General features: G+C 43.6%; 1 protein-coding gene across 6 annotated transcripts in view; it reads left to right on the top strand.

The window, feature by feature from the left end:
• The window catches only part of Kcnk2 (potassium two pore domain channel subfamily K member 2), a 200,398-nt gene that overhangs the window by 137,506 nt on the left and 43,303 nt on the right, over positions 1–19,589 (top strand). For all 6 annotated transcript variants that reach the window (XM_021197378.2, XM_021197377.2, XM_021197376.2 and 3 more), the window contains 2 exons: positions 7,238–7,398; positions 9,444–9,630. In XM_021197378.2, coding sequence (XP_021053037.1) covers positions 7,238–7,398; positions 9,444–9,630 — 348 coding nt within the window. The remainder of the gene's footprint in view (positions 1–7,237; positions 7,399–9,443; positions 9,631–19,589) is intronic.

Below are 19,589 nucleotides of genomic sequence, written 5' to 3'. Positions count from 1 at the left end.
CCAGTAATGCAAAGTTTTCACTTTAGTAGTTCTGGTATCTTGTTAACCACAGCTGATTCTTCAGCCCCAGCTAACCAGAACCACAGAATCTTCACAATCAAAATAGCAATAGCCCTGAAAAGAGTCTTTAATCATACCTCTGAAATTTCACAAGCCAGGCTTCCATCTTCTGCACTGTTCTCAGCATCATCTTCCAAGGCCTACACAACATCCCACAGAGCTCTTAACACCGAATGGATCTTCTAGCCCAAAGTTCCAAAGTCCTTCCACAGTCCTCTCCAAAACATGGTCAGCTTGTCACAGGAATACCCACTATGCTGGTACCAATTTGTCTTAGTCATGGTTTCTATTCCTGCACAAATATCATGACCAAGAAGCAAGTTGGGGAGGAAAGGGTTTATTCAGCTTACACTTCCAAACTGCTGTTCATCACCAAAGGAAGTCAGGACTGGAACTCAAGCAGGTCAGAAACAGGAGCTGAGCAGAGGCCATGGAGGGATGTTCTTTACTGGCTTGCTTTCCCTGGTTTTCTCAGCTTGCTCTCTTATAGAATCCAAGACTACCAGCTCAGAGATGGTATCACCTACAAGGGGCCCTCCCCACTTGATCACTAATTGAGAAAATGCCTTACAGCTGGATCTCATGGAGGCATTTCCCTAACTGATGCTCCTTTCTCTGTGATAACTCCAGCCTGTGTCAAGTTGACACACAAAATCAGCCACTACACCCCCATTTCTAACGCTGTATTCTATTTCTCCTTTCTTGAAACACAGAGGCACCCACTTTATTTTTCTTCTTCTCTTCTCTGTGTTGCTAATGTCCTGTCTTAGTTTCTTTCTTGTTGCTATAATACCCACCAAAGGCGACTTAGGGAAGAAAGGTTTATCCTGGTTCCCGGTTCAAGGTATAATACATCTTCATGGTGGCCAAGTCCAGGCAGTGGGAGCTTGAACAGCTAGTTACATCACATCCATAGTCAGAAATCAAGAGGACCAATGTGCATGTGCTAATACTTGGGTCCTTTACTCCATTTTCTATGGCCCAGGATTCCTGCCTGAGGAGTGCCTCCACCCACAATTACCATGGCACTTCCCATATCAATTAACAGAAAATAATCCCCCACAGGCATGCCCAGAGGCTCATCTAGCAGGCCATCTTAGATTCTGTCAAGTTGGCAGTTAACCCAGGCTATCTTAGGTCTCTATTCTCTATAGTCTGTGATTTTGTGTTTATGTGTCAGACCGGTCAACTGATTTTCAGTTATGTCAAGGTTGAGCCAGTGGTTCTCTGGTAAAGGTTTGAGCTGTAACTGTTCACTCACTTTTCCTCACTCATTCCTTTCTCCTTCTCTTCCTCCATTCCCTTCTGGGTGATGGTTGAGTTTGTACTTTTATTAATGGGGAAGTCAGGTGACAGACGGGTTGTTGCTGCAGACAGTAGTGGTCACAACTCGGCAAGGCTGGGAGGTGAGGTTATTTATTTTTAGTACAAATAACTCATCATGAGAAAAATGGCCCAAGCCTTTGGGACTGCTCAGCGAGAGTAGTGTGCCTGGGCCCGACACTAGATAGTACAGGAAGGGTGGACTTACTGTCTAGGAAGCCTTGCTCCAGGCTACAGGATGGAGAAGGTTCCAGCTCTTCTCTCTTCTCATAATGTCAGGTTAGAGTTCATTGTTGGGGGGGGGGGAAGCTTGAAACACTCATAACACATCAATGGAGAGAAGAGCAGAGAGACGTGACTGTCTGCATGTCTATTGCTCAGCTCAAACTCTCTCCACTCATACAGACCAGGATCTAGGCCTACCTAGGGAATGGTGCTGCCCACGGTGGGTTACGTTTTCCCACCCCATTTAACAGAATGAAGACAATTCCCCTCAGAGATACCCACATGCCAACCTGCTCTTTAAATAAAAGGTTTCCCCATAAGACTCTTTTCAGGTGATTCCAGATTGTATCATGTTGACAGACGTAAATAGTACCTGCCAGGAAAGGAAAAAAAAAGATGTAATTTACAGTGTTTGCCAACTTCTATGATCAAAGTATTCCCACCAGAGATGTATGTGTGTGTTGCTTACTGACTTGCTTCCCCTGGCTTGCTCAGGTTGCTTTCTTATAGAACCCAGGAGTACCAGCCCAGGGATGGCACCACCCATAATGAGCTGGGCCCTCCCACCCTTGATCACTAATTGAGAAAATGCCTTACAACTGGGTCTCATGGATGCATTTCCTCAAGGGAGGCTCTTTTCTCTATGATAACTCCAGCTTGTGCCAAGTTGCCACATGAACCTGGCCAGTAGACTGTGCTTTGAGTATTTTGATTATCGGTGATGTATAAAGCTGTTGGTTTATTTGCTTTTACCTTTTTTCCCCAGTACAATTTGTATTTCTGTTTGCTCTTTGTATTGAAACTAGTTGGTACAAATTTGAGAAGCAGAATATGCATGCAGTCTCCCAGTCTCTCCAGTTGGAAAGGAAAAGAATAGAGGATTTTTCTGTGGGGAAGCCTTGTCGATGGGTTTACTTAACCACGTCAGACTCAGCATTAGTGGAATAAGCTGAGGTCATGGGACTCCCAGGGGTGACACACCATGAAGGCATGATGTTCCCCTCAATGTGCCTTGAAGATACTTCCAAGGAAGTTTTGGGCAGCTTGGAACTGGAGAATGTTTTACAAAAATGCAAGCCTATGTCCTGCAAAGACACAGAAGTATCAAAGATGGAAGGCTGGAAAGGTAGGTCATTGAGGAGAATGATGGAACATGTCAATCAACTACAGTGTGTACTTCTGGGTTGACCCTGGCAAAGGGGGTAACAACCCCTTGTGGTAAAGAATGTTAATGGGACAGAATCTGAGTGTAGATTGTAACTTCAATGATAATCTCCTGTCTGTGCTGACTCACCGAAGCTTGTGCTGTAGTTATATAAAGAGCATCTTTTTATTTTATGAAAGGAAATAACAACACAGGATACAGGGATGAATGAGCCAGGGATGTGGCTCAGTTGATAGAGTGCTTTCCTAGCTGATGTGAAGTCTGGGTTTGACCCCTGGTACTACATATACAGTACTCAGAGGTGGAGGCAGGAAGACCAGACTAACTCCCCACTCAACCCCCTATATAATGAGCTTGAGATACATAATGAGGTCTCATTTCAAACAACAAAACTCAAACAAAAAGGAAAAGCTGTTAGAAGCTTGCTAAAAAATGGTTCATAGGGAAGAATGGATTTCAAGAGAGAGAGAGAGAGAGAGAGAGAGAGAGAGAGAGAGAGAGAGCACAGGACAAACTGAGAAATGGGTACCAGACATGGGAAATGTTCCAAAGAAGTCTGTGTGACATTCCTGTGACTTTCCCAGGACTAAAGTTATTTAAAAATCAAAGGTATAAGGAGAATAAAGAGAGAAGAGAGAAGGGGAAGAGGTAAGAAAGGAGGAAGGAGGGGGAACAGGCAGAAAGCACTGTAGGAAAGGGGTGGGGGGTTAAAATGGGCTACAGAGCCATCCGTCACTGGCTTCTGCCAGCGTGCCATTGAAATACCATTTCCGATACAAATTGTTGCTGAATCCTTGGCGCTCCTGGGTGCTTATCTCATGTAGCCCTTTGAAGTCATTTGGTGAGGTTAGTTACTGTCTTCCTTTGAGACGGGCTTTTCCTGTAACTCTGGTCGACCCTCTCATATCCCGACAATGATTGCCACCTTCTACATCCTAATTGCTGGTGTTCGCTGATGTTTTGTCCTTGACTTCTCTTCTTCGTAGTCTGTGCATTTTTTTTTTTTTTTTTGAGATTACTTGATTTACCTCATGTTCTATACCTGTCCAGGGTTCTGTGTGTTTCTCCTGAGTTTGAGGCTTATGAATGTAACACTCAGTGAGTGTCTCCTTTATTTATTACACTAGAGAAAAAGAAATCAACCTGGTCCAAAGGATGACACCATCCTTCTTGTCAGCTTCGTGTTCCAGTAACAAAACGCCTGAGTAAACTGACTTTCCTGAGACATGTTTTGTTGTGGCTATGGTTCTGGAGGCCATGGTCTAAGATTGGGTAGATGTTGGTCTCTGGTGTGTTTGAAGGAAACCAGAGAGAAGAGAACAGGGCAAATGAAAGCTGTTACACTGTGATCCAGGAGACAACAGAACAAGGCAAACCAAAGCTGTTACACTGTAATCCGGGATACAACAGAATAGGGCAAACCAACGCTGTTACACTGTAATCCAGGAGACAACAGAACAGGGCAAACGAAAGCTGTTACACTGTAATCCAGGAGACAAAAGCAAGGGATTGGGTAGGGTAGTCTCCTCCAATCGCAAACTCCCAATAATGTAAATACCTGTCACTCGTCTCCACTGTGATGATTAACTGTCAACTCAGCAGAATCCAGTATCCTGGATATGTGCCTATAGGCATGCCTGGTGGGATTAAGATAGGCAGACCCATGCATTATGTTAGGGTCATTCCCTGGCTGGGATCTGGGACTATATAATTAGAGAAGGGAGCTGAACAGTAGGAAGCATCCATGTCTCTCATGACTCATCATGTCATCCATGTCTGCAACCACATTGCTTGTGCCTATCATGTCACCGGCTATTTCAAGGTCTGGCTGCCTTGATTTCCCTCTCGTAGGGGTTTCCCTGGAATCCTGAGCTGAATTAAACTCTTTCCTGCAACAATTGCTTTTGTCTGGATATTTGATCACAGAAATGTGAAAACAAATTGAGAACCCTCCCACCCTTGGGAATTTTCCACCAATCCCAGTAATACCACACTGATGGCTGAGCAGTCAGCACGTGGATCTTTGATGGACACTCACCAAAGATAGCTCTTGCCTTCCGTGGTCCTACCCATGGGTCCCCACACTAGTCACTCTTCGGTTCCCAAGATCACCAGTTATTCTTACCAGAATCTAAGCCTAACGTTTTCATATTCCCTCCTCGTGAGCATCATTGTTTTGGGATCTAAAATGACATTGATGGTGCCAAAATGGATCCCGTCGCTGCAGACAGTTGAAAACCCTACAGCAGCAGCAGCAGCAGCAGCAGCAGCAGCAGCAGCAGCAGCAGCAGCAGCAGCAGCAGCAGCTCTGTCAGACCAAACCTTCTAACACAGCAAGGAACATTTGTAATGTGCACTGTGTTTGCCTTTCCCTCCTTTATCTACTGGAAGCACACACAGCCCTCAAATATTTTCTTATTCAGTTTCTCAAAGATGACACCTTTTTTTCTCTCTGTTACTTCTCTTGATATTCTCTACCCTTAGTTCTTCACTTTGTCATGAACACTCTTCTTTCTGAAATCTAAATAACTACTACTCAGTTTCTAGTCAGCACCTTGGGATCGTTTGTATATAGCTTCTCTCAGTCTCCTAAGTCCATGTGCACCGAGAACATTCTCTGGACCCAGAGACCCCTGCACAACCAGTTCTGTGTCCTCACGGCTCCCTCGCGGAGTGGCATTGCAGGCTAGCTTGCTTCATCCGGTGGTCTCTGCGCTCAGCACAGAGTTTGGCAAATAGCAGATGCTCAATGCTGTTTCCAAAGGAGCATGATTAAAGGGGAGCCTGGTCCTCACGTCAACTACAGGTTTGTCTGGTGAATCAGAAGGAAGACCACCGATCCAAAAATGCTTAACCCAGCACGTGATTGGCTTAATCCCACAACACGTGATTTGCTTAGCCCCACCTTTGAAGCCAGGCATTCTTCTTTGGCTACTTATATCTTTGTGTGACTCAACCTGCTACTTGATCTTTGCCTTAAAGTGCCCAAGTTGGCCCATTCTCTTTTCTGTGTTGTGATCGCAGCCAGAATTCTCTATCATGCCTTCCTATTCCGTCAGTCTCCTTTCTGTCATTATAACCACCCCCAGCCCTTCCAACCATACATGTGAACAGTTTCCTTATGGTATGCAAGCTGTTAGTCTAATGACCTTTGTGCAGAATGACTCCCATGGGAGGTCAGAACATTCCAGAACATGATGTTGTGTGATGGTACTGCCATTTGCTTGATTATTATTTTGTCTACCAATAGACAAAATGCTTTGACTTTCTGATCTTTGCTTCCATCTTTGCTTCTATGACATAGTAATGACTAGTAGGAAGCAACAATAGTTTTCGCATCAGCTGAAGTACACCAAGCAGTGCAGTATAACGGACTTCACCCAGCACCTTCATGCGGTATTTTACTTAGCTCTTACACCTTAAGGAAATGTACAGCAATGCGAACCCTTTTAACAGCTGAGGAAGCAATCCTCGGAAGGTCCCTGGATTAATGAGTGGCTGTCATGTATTGGCAAACTTCACCGAGTTCTTAGTTCTTGTGACTTTCAGAGCTGCATCTCGGTTCTACATAGCAGCTGCCAGAGGGAAGCTGCCTTGCTGCTTCTCAGTTCCCAGCACCTGCTGTGGGGTCTGCTTGTGCTCACAGCTTCTGACAGGAAAGGCTTCTGTACCTATTAGTGGTTCCTCAGAATGTTTTAGATTACAAAAGAGGAACCATGATCCTCTTGTCATAAAACAGCTGGAGAGCAACAGCAGAAGACTGAATCTCCATATACCATCCATTTGCACTTCTGAGTAAGAGAAACTTGGATCAAAAGCTCCAGGTTGATTTGCCCTGGATAAGAGACAAAGGATTATCTACCATACGTGTGTTCTCTGTGCGTCTGGGACATCCCAGACATGTGACTCAGAGATTATGAGCCCGGTGAAGGGCCATGGCTTCCATCAGGACAAGTTCATGTCTTTGCATCTTAAAATTCTTCAGAACATCACATTTTGGCATTTATCTATTTTAAAAATATAATAGGATAAAAAAAAAGACATAAATTGTAACACTGCCTCACTCTTTAGATAATGTATATGTATTTAAAGATTCTTAATGTATCTCTCTGAAGGCATTATAAATGATAATGTAAGTTTTGTAAGTCAATAGCAATTATCATTGCCTGGGAGACAGAAGGAGACTAATGGAAATATTGACTCTTTTTGGTGCGTTAACACCTCATTGCTCATCATCTGATCAAAGTTTCACCAAACATTAGCTGAATGTGGTATTTTATTGGAATAATTGCTTACATTAGCTTTTACTTTTACTGTTATACTATGAATGGAGTCCTCCCTCCCCAGTTGAAATAAACAATCCATGTCTTGTAATAGCTGGTGATTTCTAGTTAAAATTGGGATGGGGTGTTTCAAACTATGACACATTTGTAAACAACTGGATTTTTCCATTTTTTTAAAAAGGATTTGGAAACATCTCCCCACGAACTGAAGGTGGAAAAATATTCTGCATCATCTATGCCTTGCTGGGAATTCCCCTCTTTGGCTTTCTGTTGGCTGGGGTTGGTGATCAGCTCGGAACCATATTTGGAAAAGGAATTGCCAAAGTGGAAGACACATTTATTGTGAGTAGCACAAACTTCTTGCTACATCTATTTAGTGGTGTTTAAAAATATGTTACATATTCTAGCACCTTAGATAATGTTGCTTTTATATAACAATTTCTATGCCTCTTAGCATGCCACTAACTGTGTTTGATTGATTTGCATACTGACTGAAAGAAGCCAAAGATTATGTACAAGAAAACATAATTATAACCTTCCTGGGCTCCACTTGAAGTTGTATGGTGTCCTAATTATTTTCTCTCTGTGTGTATGCACATGCAAACTTGTGCATCTTTCTCTCTCTTTCTCTCTGTGTGCATGTATGTGTGTGTATGTGCATGTGTGTGTGTGTGTGTGTGTGTATGTGCATGTGTGTGTGTATGTGCATGTGTGTATATGTGCATGTGTGTGTGTGTGTGTATGTGCGTGTGTGTGTGTGACTCTGTGTGTGTAGAAGTCAAAAGATAATCTAGAGTGTTACTCCTCAAGTACTATTCAATTTCTTTTTCAATATAAGGTCTCTAAGTGACCCAGAATTCTCACTGGCTGACTGTCTGGTGAGCGTCTCCAGACCTGATGGCTCTGAGGTTACAATCATGTGCCACAGCTGGCTTTGTTATGTGGTCTCTGTGGACTGAATGGATGTCCTTATATTTGTAAGGCAAACACTACATAACTGCTATCTCTCGAGGCCTCACTTACATTCTTTAAAAGTAGCTGATTTCCTTTCAAACCTGTTTTATTTATTTTATGTGTTTGTGTTTTATTTATTTTATGTGTATGAGTGTTTCCCTGCATGTATGTCTATGTACTGTGTGTGTGCTTTGTGTCCATAGATCAGAGGAGGGCACCAGATCGCCTGGAACTAAGTTACAGATGGTTGTGAGCCACTGTGTGGGTGCTGTGAACTGAACGCAGGTCTTCTGCAAGAGCAACAAATGCTTTAACTGTTGACACCCCTCTCTATCCCCAAACCTTCATTTTCTTATTAACAACATTTTTACATTGTTCACAGCAGTAAATGTTAAAAACTTAACCCTCTAAGCAAATAGCGGGCAATACTTTTATTTTGAAAATAAAATTTGAATGCTGCTGTCTTATGTGGTCCCTTTGAGCAGGTTGCAATAATAAATAGCAGACACAAAATCCTGCAATAGTAGAACTCAGTTAAACAAAACTCATCTACAAAATGCAGCAGTTCAGAGGAACCCAAGATAGTAATGGTCATGGTATATTTAGATGTTGGCAAAGAAAAGGGCATGGCAACTCTGCCAGTGGGGTTAATGGCAATGCCCACCTGCAGTCCTGACACTCAGGAGGCAGAGGTGGGTGCTCCAGGTCAGTCTCAATTACACCACAGGGACAGACGCCTTGCTTTAAAAAATAACAAGAAAGTGACTAATCTTAAACAGGAGCTGGCGATGATCCACATTCCACCCTTAGTTATAAGGAATCCTTGTTGAAGACAAAGTGAAACACAACCAAACCTGAACAGGTGATGTGGTGACAGGTGTGGTCAGGCTTGCCAAGCCACACCCTTGCCTGCAGATCCAGTGGCAGCTGGATCACCTCAGACTCAGGTGCAGGATTCCTTGGGACCAGATCTGGTCAACTGAATGAATGTCCTTGTCCACCTTCCCTATTTCCCAGCCGTGAATACGCTGTGCTTGCTCAGGTTTCTCAGTTGTCACATATCCCTCGACTGTGTCTGGCCTGCAGTCAGATGGGTGCCCACAGCAAAGATAAATTTCATTAAGCGGTTCATGTAAGCATGGAACCCTATCTGAAGTCACTGTCTCCAAGCAGATAAGCAAATGCGCTATCATTTTGAAGAAAACATTTTACCCATGGCAAAGTATGTATGTGTAAAATAGCAGTATTTATTGATATTGGTTGTTCTGGCTTATTTACGGTATACTCAATTTTACAGAGTAAAGACTGTTGAGAATGAAAACCTGGGCTGGGGGGGGGGGCAGGGAACGATATGCTCCCAGGATAGCCCTGTGTAGTTGGGTCTTGTGCTCATGTCAGTAACCTCTCTCTCCCGCTCGCCTCTGTCTTTGCAGAAGTGGAATGTTAGTCAGACCAAGATTCGTATCATCTCCACCATCATCTTCATCCTGTTTGGCTGTGTCCTCTTTGTGGCTCTCCCTGCAGTCATATTCAAGCACATAGAAGGCTGGAGCGCCCTGGACGCTATCTATTTTGTGGTCATCACTCTGACGACCATTGGATTTGGCGACTATGTGGCAGGTAAGGCTTTCTTGGGCTGTGCCTGCTCTCCTAGCCCAGGTCTGTTTACTTAAGGCTCATTCTGGTTTATAATGGAACAAAGGCTCTTTGAGATGACTGAGCTACCATGCCAAAGGTCCCAAGCTTGGTGGCTTTAAACAGAGGGACTTCCTGGATCCCTCTGAGATTCGGTAGAATTCTTTGCCACTTGTTAGTGATCGGGGAAAGTTGCCAGGGCTCCGGTGATCCCAGTTCTCAACAGACTGATTCCCACCTCAGTCCTTCCAGTATGTGGCAGCCCCCTTGCCTGTGTTGCCAGGTTCAGTCTGTCCTCTGCCTCTGAGGACGGAGTCACGGAGTCATTTGAGTTAAGGACCCAGCCTGCTCTCCCAGTATCTCATCTCTCTTACTCTGAGGACTCAGTTAAGGACCCACACTGCTCCCCTGTGAACTCCTCTTTGCTAAGGACAGCTCTAAGGACTGCATTTCCAAATACTTTCCCATTCTGTGGTATGCGGGGCTTGGGGCCTCAACATGTCTTTGGGGAGGACATGATCTAGCCCCTAACTGGCAGCGATGAGTAGTGACTCTTTGACACTGGTGGGAAACACAAGGGTTAAGCTAGACTCATACTGTTTTATTTCGTGAAATGAATATCAATGGCCAGTTGTATAGAATTTTGCATTTCTAGGTTAATTCTGCAAACCAAATATATACCTCTTATTTTTTGGTATTAGAAAGTCCAACCCCCTTCGTCCTTTTAATTTTCTTTTTGTTTTAAGTTTGCAGAACTTTGCCAGTTTCAGAGGGTGATTTTATTCTTGGTCACTGAAGATTTTCTTTTGCCTGTGACACTGGAAGTTTTAATGATCAGTACAGGGCAGTAGCTTTGAGCCCAGCTAAAGTGGGTCACATGGTATCTACATGGTTCCCATAATCTGATTTGTCCTTCTCTGTGTCTGGTGACTGCTGACTGCTCCCTGGCTCTTTATCTGTCTTTCTTCTTTATCAATTCAGATCTCACTCTCCTTATAGGTATTGTTCCAACTCCAGTCTTTATGTGTATGTGTCCATGTGTATGCATACATGTGTATGGGGTGTGTGTCGGTGTGTACATGTGCAGGCCAGATCTTTCTCAATTGCTCTCCACTGTATTACTTGAAACATAACCACTCATTGACCCTGGAGTTCATGGCTTCAGCTGTGGGTCCTGGGTCCTCCTGTGTCTGCTTTGCCAGATCTGAGATTACAGAGTCAAGCTGCAAAGCTTAGCTATCTTTTCTAACTCCTATCTGCATGCTCTTCACTTAACTATCTTCCAACACCAATCTTAAATATTGGTAGTAAAGAAAAATGTGAGGATGACCCTTCTGGGATCATTTTAATGAGCTCGGACAATTTCAAACCATTAATGAATGAACTCCAGTTTGAAGTAACAGGTGATACAATAGGGATACTATGTTGCCTTGAAACTAGCAACACTGTTATTAACTTCTCAAAGTAAGTCCATCAGACTGGTTGAGATTCTTAAAAAATTCTTACAGGTTTTGTATTTATCATCCTGAGTGTGTGTGTGTATGTGTGTGTGAGTGTGTGTGTGTGTGTGTGTGTGTGTGTGTGTGTGTGTGTGTGTGTGTNTTTGGTGTTGTAAACATACTGTATGGAGGTCAGAGAACAGCTTGTGGGAGTTGGCTCTCTATAGACTCGGAATGAATATAGGTCTCCAGGCTTGAATGACAGTGACCTCTACCCACTGAGCTGTCTTTCTCAACACCTTATTTAAATACTTCCAGAGAAGAGGCTTCATTGCTCTCTTCAGAAATAATATCAAAAGGGGTTGGAGTTTGTGTTTGTGTAAGCATTAAGAATAAAGATGGCAAATACGGGTGAGGAACATGCGGTGTCCTGGAAGACGTGTGTCCTCCAGAGTGGGGCTCTCACTTTGCTTACAGGCACCACAGACACTTCTCTGTACCAGGTGTGGGGGGGGGGGGCTGGGGACTGGGATCAGAAACATCTTGAAAGGCTTCAGTATGCAGGCAGAGGTGTAGAGCAGGTCCTGAGTTAGAGAGTGGCATGCACGTGCCTGTCTCCTAGGTCCTTTGTCCAAAGTGCCAGGAGGCAGTGGGCGGGGGGGGGGGGGCTGGGAGGGAGGATGCAGGGGCCTAATGGGTACCATTTAGCTTGATAATGAGGTGAGGAGGGAGGTTCAAACATTTGTAGGTCCATGTAAGCAGGAAGATTTCTGTCTTAAAAATTTCCATGTTTCCTAGTTACCCTTGAGGTTGTATGTAGTTGGTATAATCAGAACCGAGAAGTGTGGTTCTATGGGAAAAAGTAAGGTAGCATGATAAAAAGAAATATATATATATATATATATATATATATATATATATATATATATTTGTGATTTGTTTCATTAGTTTTATATAGTTATGTAAACATGATTCCAAAGTTTCATGAAATTTGTTGGTTGTACAGAAATCAGGTGATGTCTTACATTTTAGGCCAACAGCCGGACATGGCATGGATATTTTAAACAACCCACAGACTGTGCCAATCTGGCTTGTGACATTCATGGTCTGAGGCACTTTAAAAATACAAAACTTATAAATGAATAAAATGTGGTTGGAGTCTTAAAATAATAGTTTTTGTGGCTACCACCTACCTTGTCCTGGAGTGGGTAAAACCCCAAATAATTTATTTTCTGCTTTTTGGAAAGTGTGTTTTAAAAAAAAAAGACAAATTTATTTTAAATTCACCCAAAGAAGTCAACACTCTTAAATATAGAGATCCTTTCAGTCTGCCTGTGGCTGTTGTCACCTGCCCAGGGAAGGGTATTCAATGGGACCATCCCATGGGTCCTAGTGGGAAACCTCAGAGTCAATGCCCTGTGTCATAGAAGAATAGGCTGACAAGAATGACACTCTGGAGCTAGAGAGATGGCTCAGTGCTGGCATCCTTGCTGCTCTTGGAGAGTGTCTGAGATATGTTCCCAGGACTCATACAGTGGCTCCTGAGGGCCCTTTAACTTCAGCTTCAGGGTCTGACGCCCTCCTCTGGCCTCCATGGGTACTGCACACTGATGCACATAAGCTCACACAGACATACAGTAGATATTTTTAAAGGAATGATACTCTGTGCAGTCAATACTGGGGGAATTGTTTTCTTGTCAGTAGTATTTTGTTTCATTGAACACCCCTGCCCCTCATCAAAGGCATTGCTTTCATCCTATTTTTATTTTGTAAAGGATTTTTTTTAAAGATAGAAATCTACCTTGCTAATTACTAGAATACAAGCTTGCTTTGATTAAAAAGATGCATAGGAGCTAGAGAGGTGGCTCAGTGGTTAAGCACCTGCCTGATGGCTCACAACTAACTCCAGTTCTATAGGATCCATCGCCCTCTTCTGGCCTTTATGGGCACTGCATGCACATGATGCACAGACAAGCAGGCAAACACTTAAACACGTGAACTAATAAAATAAATCTTTAAAAAAAATAAATTCTGAGAGGGAGATTAGAGAAACAGTGAAGTTTAATTATTTTTCTGCCTCCTCAGTCTTTATTGGCTTTTGTGAGGCCATAGAGCGGTGTTTGTGAGGGTTGCAAGCTTTATGTGTCACATCCTTATACCTGGGGGACATTCTGGACAAGGCAAGGCAGGAAACATGCCCTTGTGAGAATCTTCAGAAAACAGAAACTGGGCTTGTCTTTCAAGCTTCTTGTGAAGGGATTGATTGCCATGTATAACTGAAGAGAGTGCACACAGTCAGCCATTGCACCTGGGGACCTTATGACTACAGGAGGCTGCTTAGCTTGGGTAGAGCTCATCCTGGGAGAGACTGGCTACTTGCTTTGTGGAACGTCCCCTCTGGCTATCAGATGTTCCTATCGATCAATTGATCGATATCACAAGAGCCATCCCTCCCCACTCTATGCCTTTAAGATGTCCTCTACAATTCTTACTTTTATATTTCTGTTCCTGCTTGTGTCAGGGGCGTGCTGTGGTGGCTGTGTAGTGACACCGGTGACTGACATATGATCCTTCCAGCTGATCCGTTATTTCCTCTCGCCCGAGCACCCCATCCCGAGGCTGAGTTTGGGCTTTGTGTTACACTCATGACACAACCGCACAGCTTAGAGCCATGTGTGCAGTGAGTCTTCCTGAGGTTGGAAGGGGAAAGGAAATGAGGGAGCCACTGTGGTTTACATGGCTTTGAAAGTGTTGCTTATAGTCACAGTGGTAGGGGTGAGTTCACAGTCCTATCTGAGAATCAATGTGGCTCTCCTCATTTCTGTCTATGATTTTTTATTTCCATAAATACCTAGAATTCCAGTCATGCCTGCCTTTAGAGTGAGGATTACATCAGCCTCACTTTCTTAAGATCTAGTCTCAGTTGGGTTTACACCTACACCTGATCTACTGGGTTCACGAGTGTGCAAGAGAAAATGGCGCAGAGCCCGTAGGTGATGATGCTTGAAGGCTGGAGAAAAGCCTAGCTACCAAGTTTAACACAACGTAACATGCATTTTCAAAGCAGATGGCTTTTTAGATACCCATAACCAGACAACGGGGAGACATGTAACCCTCCAAACATACTTCTCAGTAAAATCCTTTACAACACTCCTTTTCCCAAGTCAGCCTAGGTTGTTTCCAAAGGGCACGCATGAGGGAGAGCCTGTGCAAATGAGACTTCAGCAAAGTGGGGGTCTCACATTCCCTACACTTTTAAGAAAAACCTCAAAATCTTAGTCCCCAGACTTAAGCATTTTAAGTAACCATTATGGCTGACACCACAAAGTCACACGTGGTTGATTCTTTAGTTATGTGTGGTACTGTTCATGCACAGAGAGAGTGGGTATTGGGTTCCAGGTACCCACATAGTACCTCCAGAGAATTCAGTGCCTTCTCCTGGCCTTCTTGGAGACTATATTCTGATACACAAACTCACATTCAGACACACACACACACACACACACACACACAAACGTACATGCATACACATCCTTAATTAAAAAATAAAGAAGTATAGTTCATATTTATCAGATATTTATGTTGTATTTTATGAATTTTTCATCACTGAAAGAGTATAGTCTTAGATCCTGGGAGCTTACTTATCCCATAGGAGGGAGAGTGTCTCCCTGCCTGGTCAGATGTCATGTGTGGGGCATTACATGCTTCTTCCTCACAGAGCACAGCTATGCCTCCCCCAGCTAAGGATATTCCCTGGCATGTTACCTGGACAAATTTTTAAACTTAGTTTTCAAGGTTCTATTGTCATTTGTCATTGCATTTTAGACTTGGGAAAAGACATATTTCTGTGTCCCTACAAGCGTTTCCTAGAATTATATAAGTCATCTTCGGAAGTGAAGCTTTTCATAGCCAAGTGATTTCCTTGTATAATCCCAAATATGACTCATGCAGGGAGCACTCTCTTAATCTAAGGGAATGCCATTGTGAAAACATCTCGGGCTCTATCTAAAAGCCATGACGGAGTTTGTTGTTCAGAACAATTGTTGCTAGAAATCCTCTAGGATCCAGTGCCTGATACAGCCTAAGATTTGCACAATTATCCCTCAGGCCGGTTCCAAAATTGCTGCCTTTAAACTGGTTGCTGAGGAAGGTGTTGTTGGAGAGGCAATAGGTACCCAAAAAAGCACTTGATGAGGGTAGAGGATGCTTGAAACCCAGTGACCCTTCCCCAGATCAGCTCAGAAAATGAAAACAAGAAAGGGGAAGTTTGTGTGACTGCTTGGAAGATGTGTTATAGTCGTGTGTGTGTGTGTGTGTGTGTGTGTGTGTGTGTGTGTGGTGTGTTTGTGTGTGTGGGGTGTGTGTGTGTGTGTGTGTGTGTGTGATGTATTAAAGAACAACTTTAGGGACTCAGTTCTCTCCTCCCACCATCTGAGGCAGGGCACTCTTGCTTTTCCTCTCTGCAATGCCAAGATCAGCTGGCCTATAAGCTTCGTGGAGAATTTCTTGTCTTCCTTTTGCATCTGGCTGAAGGAGGGCTCGACTGCAGAAGCAGCTGGCTTGTCACGTGGGTTCCAGGGATCTGAACTCAGGCCATCGGGGTTTACAGTAAGTGACTTAATGCAAAGAGCCCCCTTACTGGCTCTCTGTCTTGTAATCAGCACTCATTCAGTAATTCATATTCATTGACTCTGATGATTAGTGAACACACCGTTTATGAGATACTGTGCTCAGCACTCAATAGTGACAACCGCTGTGGTCCCTGCTTCTCCAGAAGGAATGTATGAGATTAGGGGGCAGCCACTAAACAGGGATCAAGGTCTGTGGAACAGGGGAAATCTGCTCATTGTGCTTTAGCCAATGATGAGAGAACTGAAACTGTGCACTTGATTAATCAGCAGAATTGGAGTGGGGGACCTGTGGGCAAGCCAAGAGATTAGCTCACAGGGGTCAGCAGGCTTCTAGAAGCATTGTAGAAATACAGGGAGAGGGAGCAAAAGAGGGAGCCTTGGTGAGTGATGGTTATGACGGAGCTGGTGCTTAATGGAGACTTCAAACTGCTCTCCATGGAGATATAAAAACCATTTCCAGTGGAAATGATCATTTAACTCCTGCACACTGCACTTGCACACCACACACCGCACACCGCACACCGCACACTGCACACTGCACACTTCTACCCTTGTAGAGATGACTGAGTAAGGGGCTTGTAGATTTCCCTTTCTTTACACCCACGAGGTTCCTGGTCTTCCAACAGTAGATTTTATATGAAGAACAGAAGTGGAAATGGGCTGGTTTCTAAATCTGAGTGCTGATCTCTAACATCCAAAAATATAACTTCAAATGCTAGGCAGATCTAATTGTCTCTATTTTAAAATAATTTCAAGTTTTAAGTTTCATTATATGTGTATGTGTGTCTTGCCTGTATGTGTATCTCTATGCTATGTGTATGAGTGCTGTCCTCAGAGGCCAGAAGAGGGCATTGGATTTCCTGGAACTGGAGCCATAGATGGTTGTGAGATGGTATGTGGGTGCTGGGAATTGAACTCAGGACCTCTGGAAGAGCAGCTGCTGAGCCATCTCTACAGCCCTCTAATTTTTTTCTTTAGCTTCACATTTTCCTCTATCAGTGGCATAACAGGTTTTATATATAATATATAATAGGTGATATAATAGGTGAAATATAATATGCTATATATAATAGGTGATATAATAGGCTATATAATATAATTATATGATAGGTTATATAATAGGTTATATATAATATAATATATGAATAGGTAGTATAATAGGATATATATGTGTGTGTGTGTGTGTGTGTGTGTGTGTGTATGTGTGTTTTAATAGGCAAGTTATTGTTGAAGACCAAAGTTACTAGATTGACCATGCCACTATAAGAATGTTTCTGTTCTCTAGGAAATTTGCTGTCACAAGAGAAAAATATGCAAAACTGAAATATCATAATTATAATAAAAATAAATCATCAGTAGTAAAATTATAGTCAAAGCCCCAAATTAAGAGCATTATTTGATATCCAAACTAAAACACTTAGAGAGAAATGAACCTGTCTCTGTGGTTTAAATGAGTCTCCCCCAGCCAGTCACGCCCACTGTGTCTCCGGAGGTTCCGCGTCATAGGGTGCCTTCTGCTTACTGAATGCATGCTTTCATGGGAAAATGTAGGATCCCAGTCTCTTATTTCTCAGCTTCTTGGCCCAAAACACACTCTTGTCATGATTGCTCCTCAGTGTTCCTCACCAGAGGGTCAAATCAATGAGGTCACCTGACCCCAAATTGGAACTTCCAGAGTCATGGGCTGAGTGAACTGGTTTCGGTTATTTCACACTTTGTGTATCTTGTTATAGCAATGTGAAGCTGAAACACAGGTTTCTTTAGAGTAACACGGGGTTTCTGTTCTGTAACACACATCTATGGCTTTAGAAGATGGGAGGATGGTCCTGGAATTGATGATCTGAATCAAGAATGACTATGCTTTGAAACCAGGGTATGTGAGGCTTTCATCATTAATATTTTGTGATTCAGAAGAAAAAAATCCACAGGTCAAGAAAATTAAGGGAAAGGAGTGTTATGTTCTCAAGTTATTAGTTTTTAAAATTACTTTAATGTGATGAAATCACACACACACATACACACACACACACACCACATAAATACACACACCACATAAATACACACACGTACACACATACACACACGTACACACACACACACACACACAGACATCACACCACACCACACACACAGAGACAGCCCTATTGTGGTAGTTATGCAAAACACTTGCCTGATCCCAATCTCAAGGTCTGTGGAACAGAATATCACCACCTTCTGGAAACTACTTGAGTCAGGAGGTAAATAACTAGGGCTTGTCCTCGGATCCGCAGGGCTACCTTGAGCCAAAGAGGGTGCTTGTCGGACCTGGCTGGATGGCTCTCACCTTAACTAAGCATCTTCCATTCCGTGGGGGTGGATCAGTTTTGTTGACCCTGTCCTCTGAGTATTGTCCCCTCCTAATCTTACATTTCTCCTTTAGTGGCACTAAGAGGCGATGTCTTTATGGGTCATCAGGTCACAAAGGATTCACTGTCTTGAGTGGGATTGATGCTATAAGTGCTACCAGTCTCCCTCTCCCTCTTACCTTCCTGCTGCGAGTGTCATAGCTCACCGTCCTGCAAGTAGAACAGCCACTACCCTTGTCAGAATGGCTCCCACTACTTGCAAGAGAGCCCCCAAGGAATGTTGATGTTCCATCTTAGAAGGAGTAGATGGAAGGGCCATTCGATCCAGTCTACTCCCTTCAGTACATCTTGGCCATTGTATGCCATTCTTCCCTGATTATACCCGCATTCATCATCTCAGGAAGTGCTGGAGTATGCAGACTGGGGAAGGTTCGTTGACAGGGGAACCCCACCCATGAGCTAATTGTCTTCATCCAGGTTGGGGTGAGAGGTTTTGGGTATCATGGCTACTTTAGGATCTCTATGCTTTCGTATGGAACCCTTCACTCATGATGTCTAAGTAGGACCAGTAAGCACATTGGCTCCCCAAGTTGGACCTTGGTGTGTGTTGGCATTCTTTATGGAGAGCATCCCTTCAACAGCAGGCTGCAGGACAGCTGGATGGTGTAAGGTGCAGGGCAGTGACAGTTAAGAGCTGAGCATATGGGTGAAGAACAACTCTATCCCGTGGAAGGAGCCGCACTTCAGAGCAACACAGACTGGGTTTTCAGGTGAGCTCTGTGGCTCCTGTCCTTTTGTGACGTGCTATGGTTCATTTTCCATACCCTTACATCTCTATTTAAAGTCACTAGGATTTCAGACAAGCTGCATGGACCTAGCTGTCTCTCTTGAGTTCTGGGCAGATTGAAAACTGGATGGCTCTTGAATCATCAACTTTATTTCTGAGAAAGCAGATGGAGATAAAGCTTAAATTATACCTATGGCCCCATTGATGTCCTGGCCCAAATATAGGAGTCTCAACTCCTTCGGCATCTAGCTACAGAGCTTTAGGGTAGGATGGCTTTCCTGGAACCACCTGAAGTCCTTTAGGGTGAGCTGGTGCTAGTCATGAGGGCTAATCTGTGAGGCTAAGTTCTCACTCACCTCCCCCAGGAGGATTTCTGAATATTCTATAAATGAGTTGAAATGAGCATATTGACTGAGCAATGTAGGGCATCCAGAGTCAGAAAGTCCCTTCCATGCCCCCATAAGCTATTCTTCATCCTCTTCCTGCCATGACTCTCAGGGAGCAAGCAGGAAGGCTCTCTCAGTGACTGATATAGGGGAGGTTCCCAGCCACGCAGGGAACACATTTTGAGGAGAGAATCATTTCCTAGCATTATGAACAGCTTGAACCTCCCTGAGTTATATTTTTAGTAGTTTAATCTGCTAGATTGGATCAAGCTCTGGCTGAGTGTGACTCTTGCAAATGTCAAGGAGAGAGAGAGAGAGAGAGAGAGAGAGAGAGAGAGAGAGAGAGAGAGAGAGAA

This window comes from Mus pahari, chromosome 5, assembly GCF_900095145.1.
Source record: "Mus pahari chromosome 5, PAHARI_EIJ_v1.1, whole genome shotgun sequence".
Lineage (NCBI taxonomy): Eukaryota > Metazoa > Chordata > Mammalia > Rodentia > Muridae > Mus > Mus pahari.
Note: the sequence above shows the minus strand (reverse complement) of the source record. Positions and strands in the feature narration are given on the sequence as shown.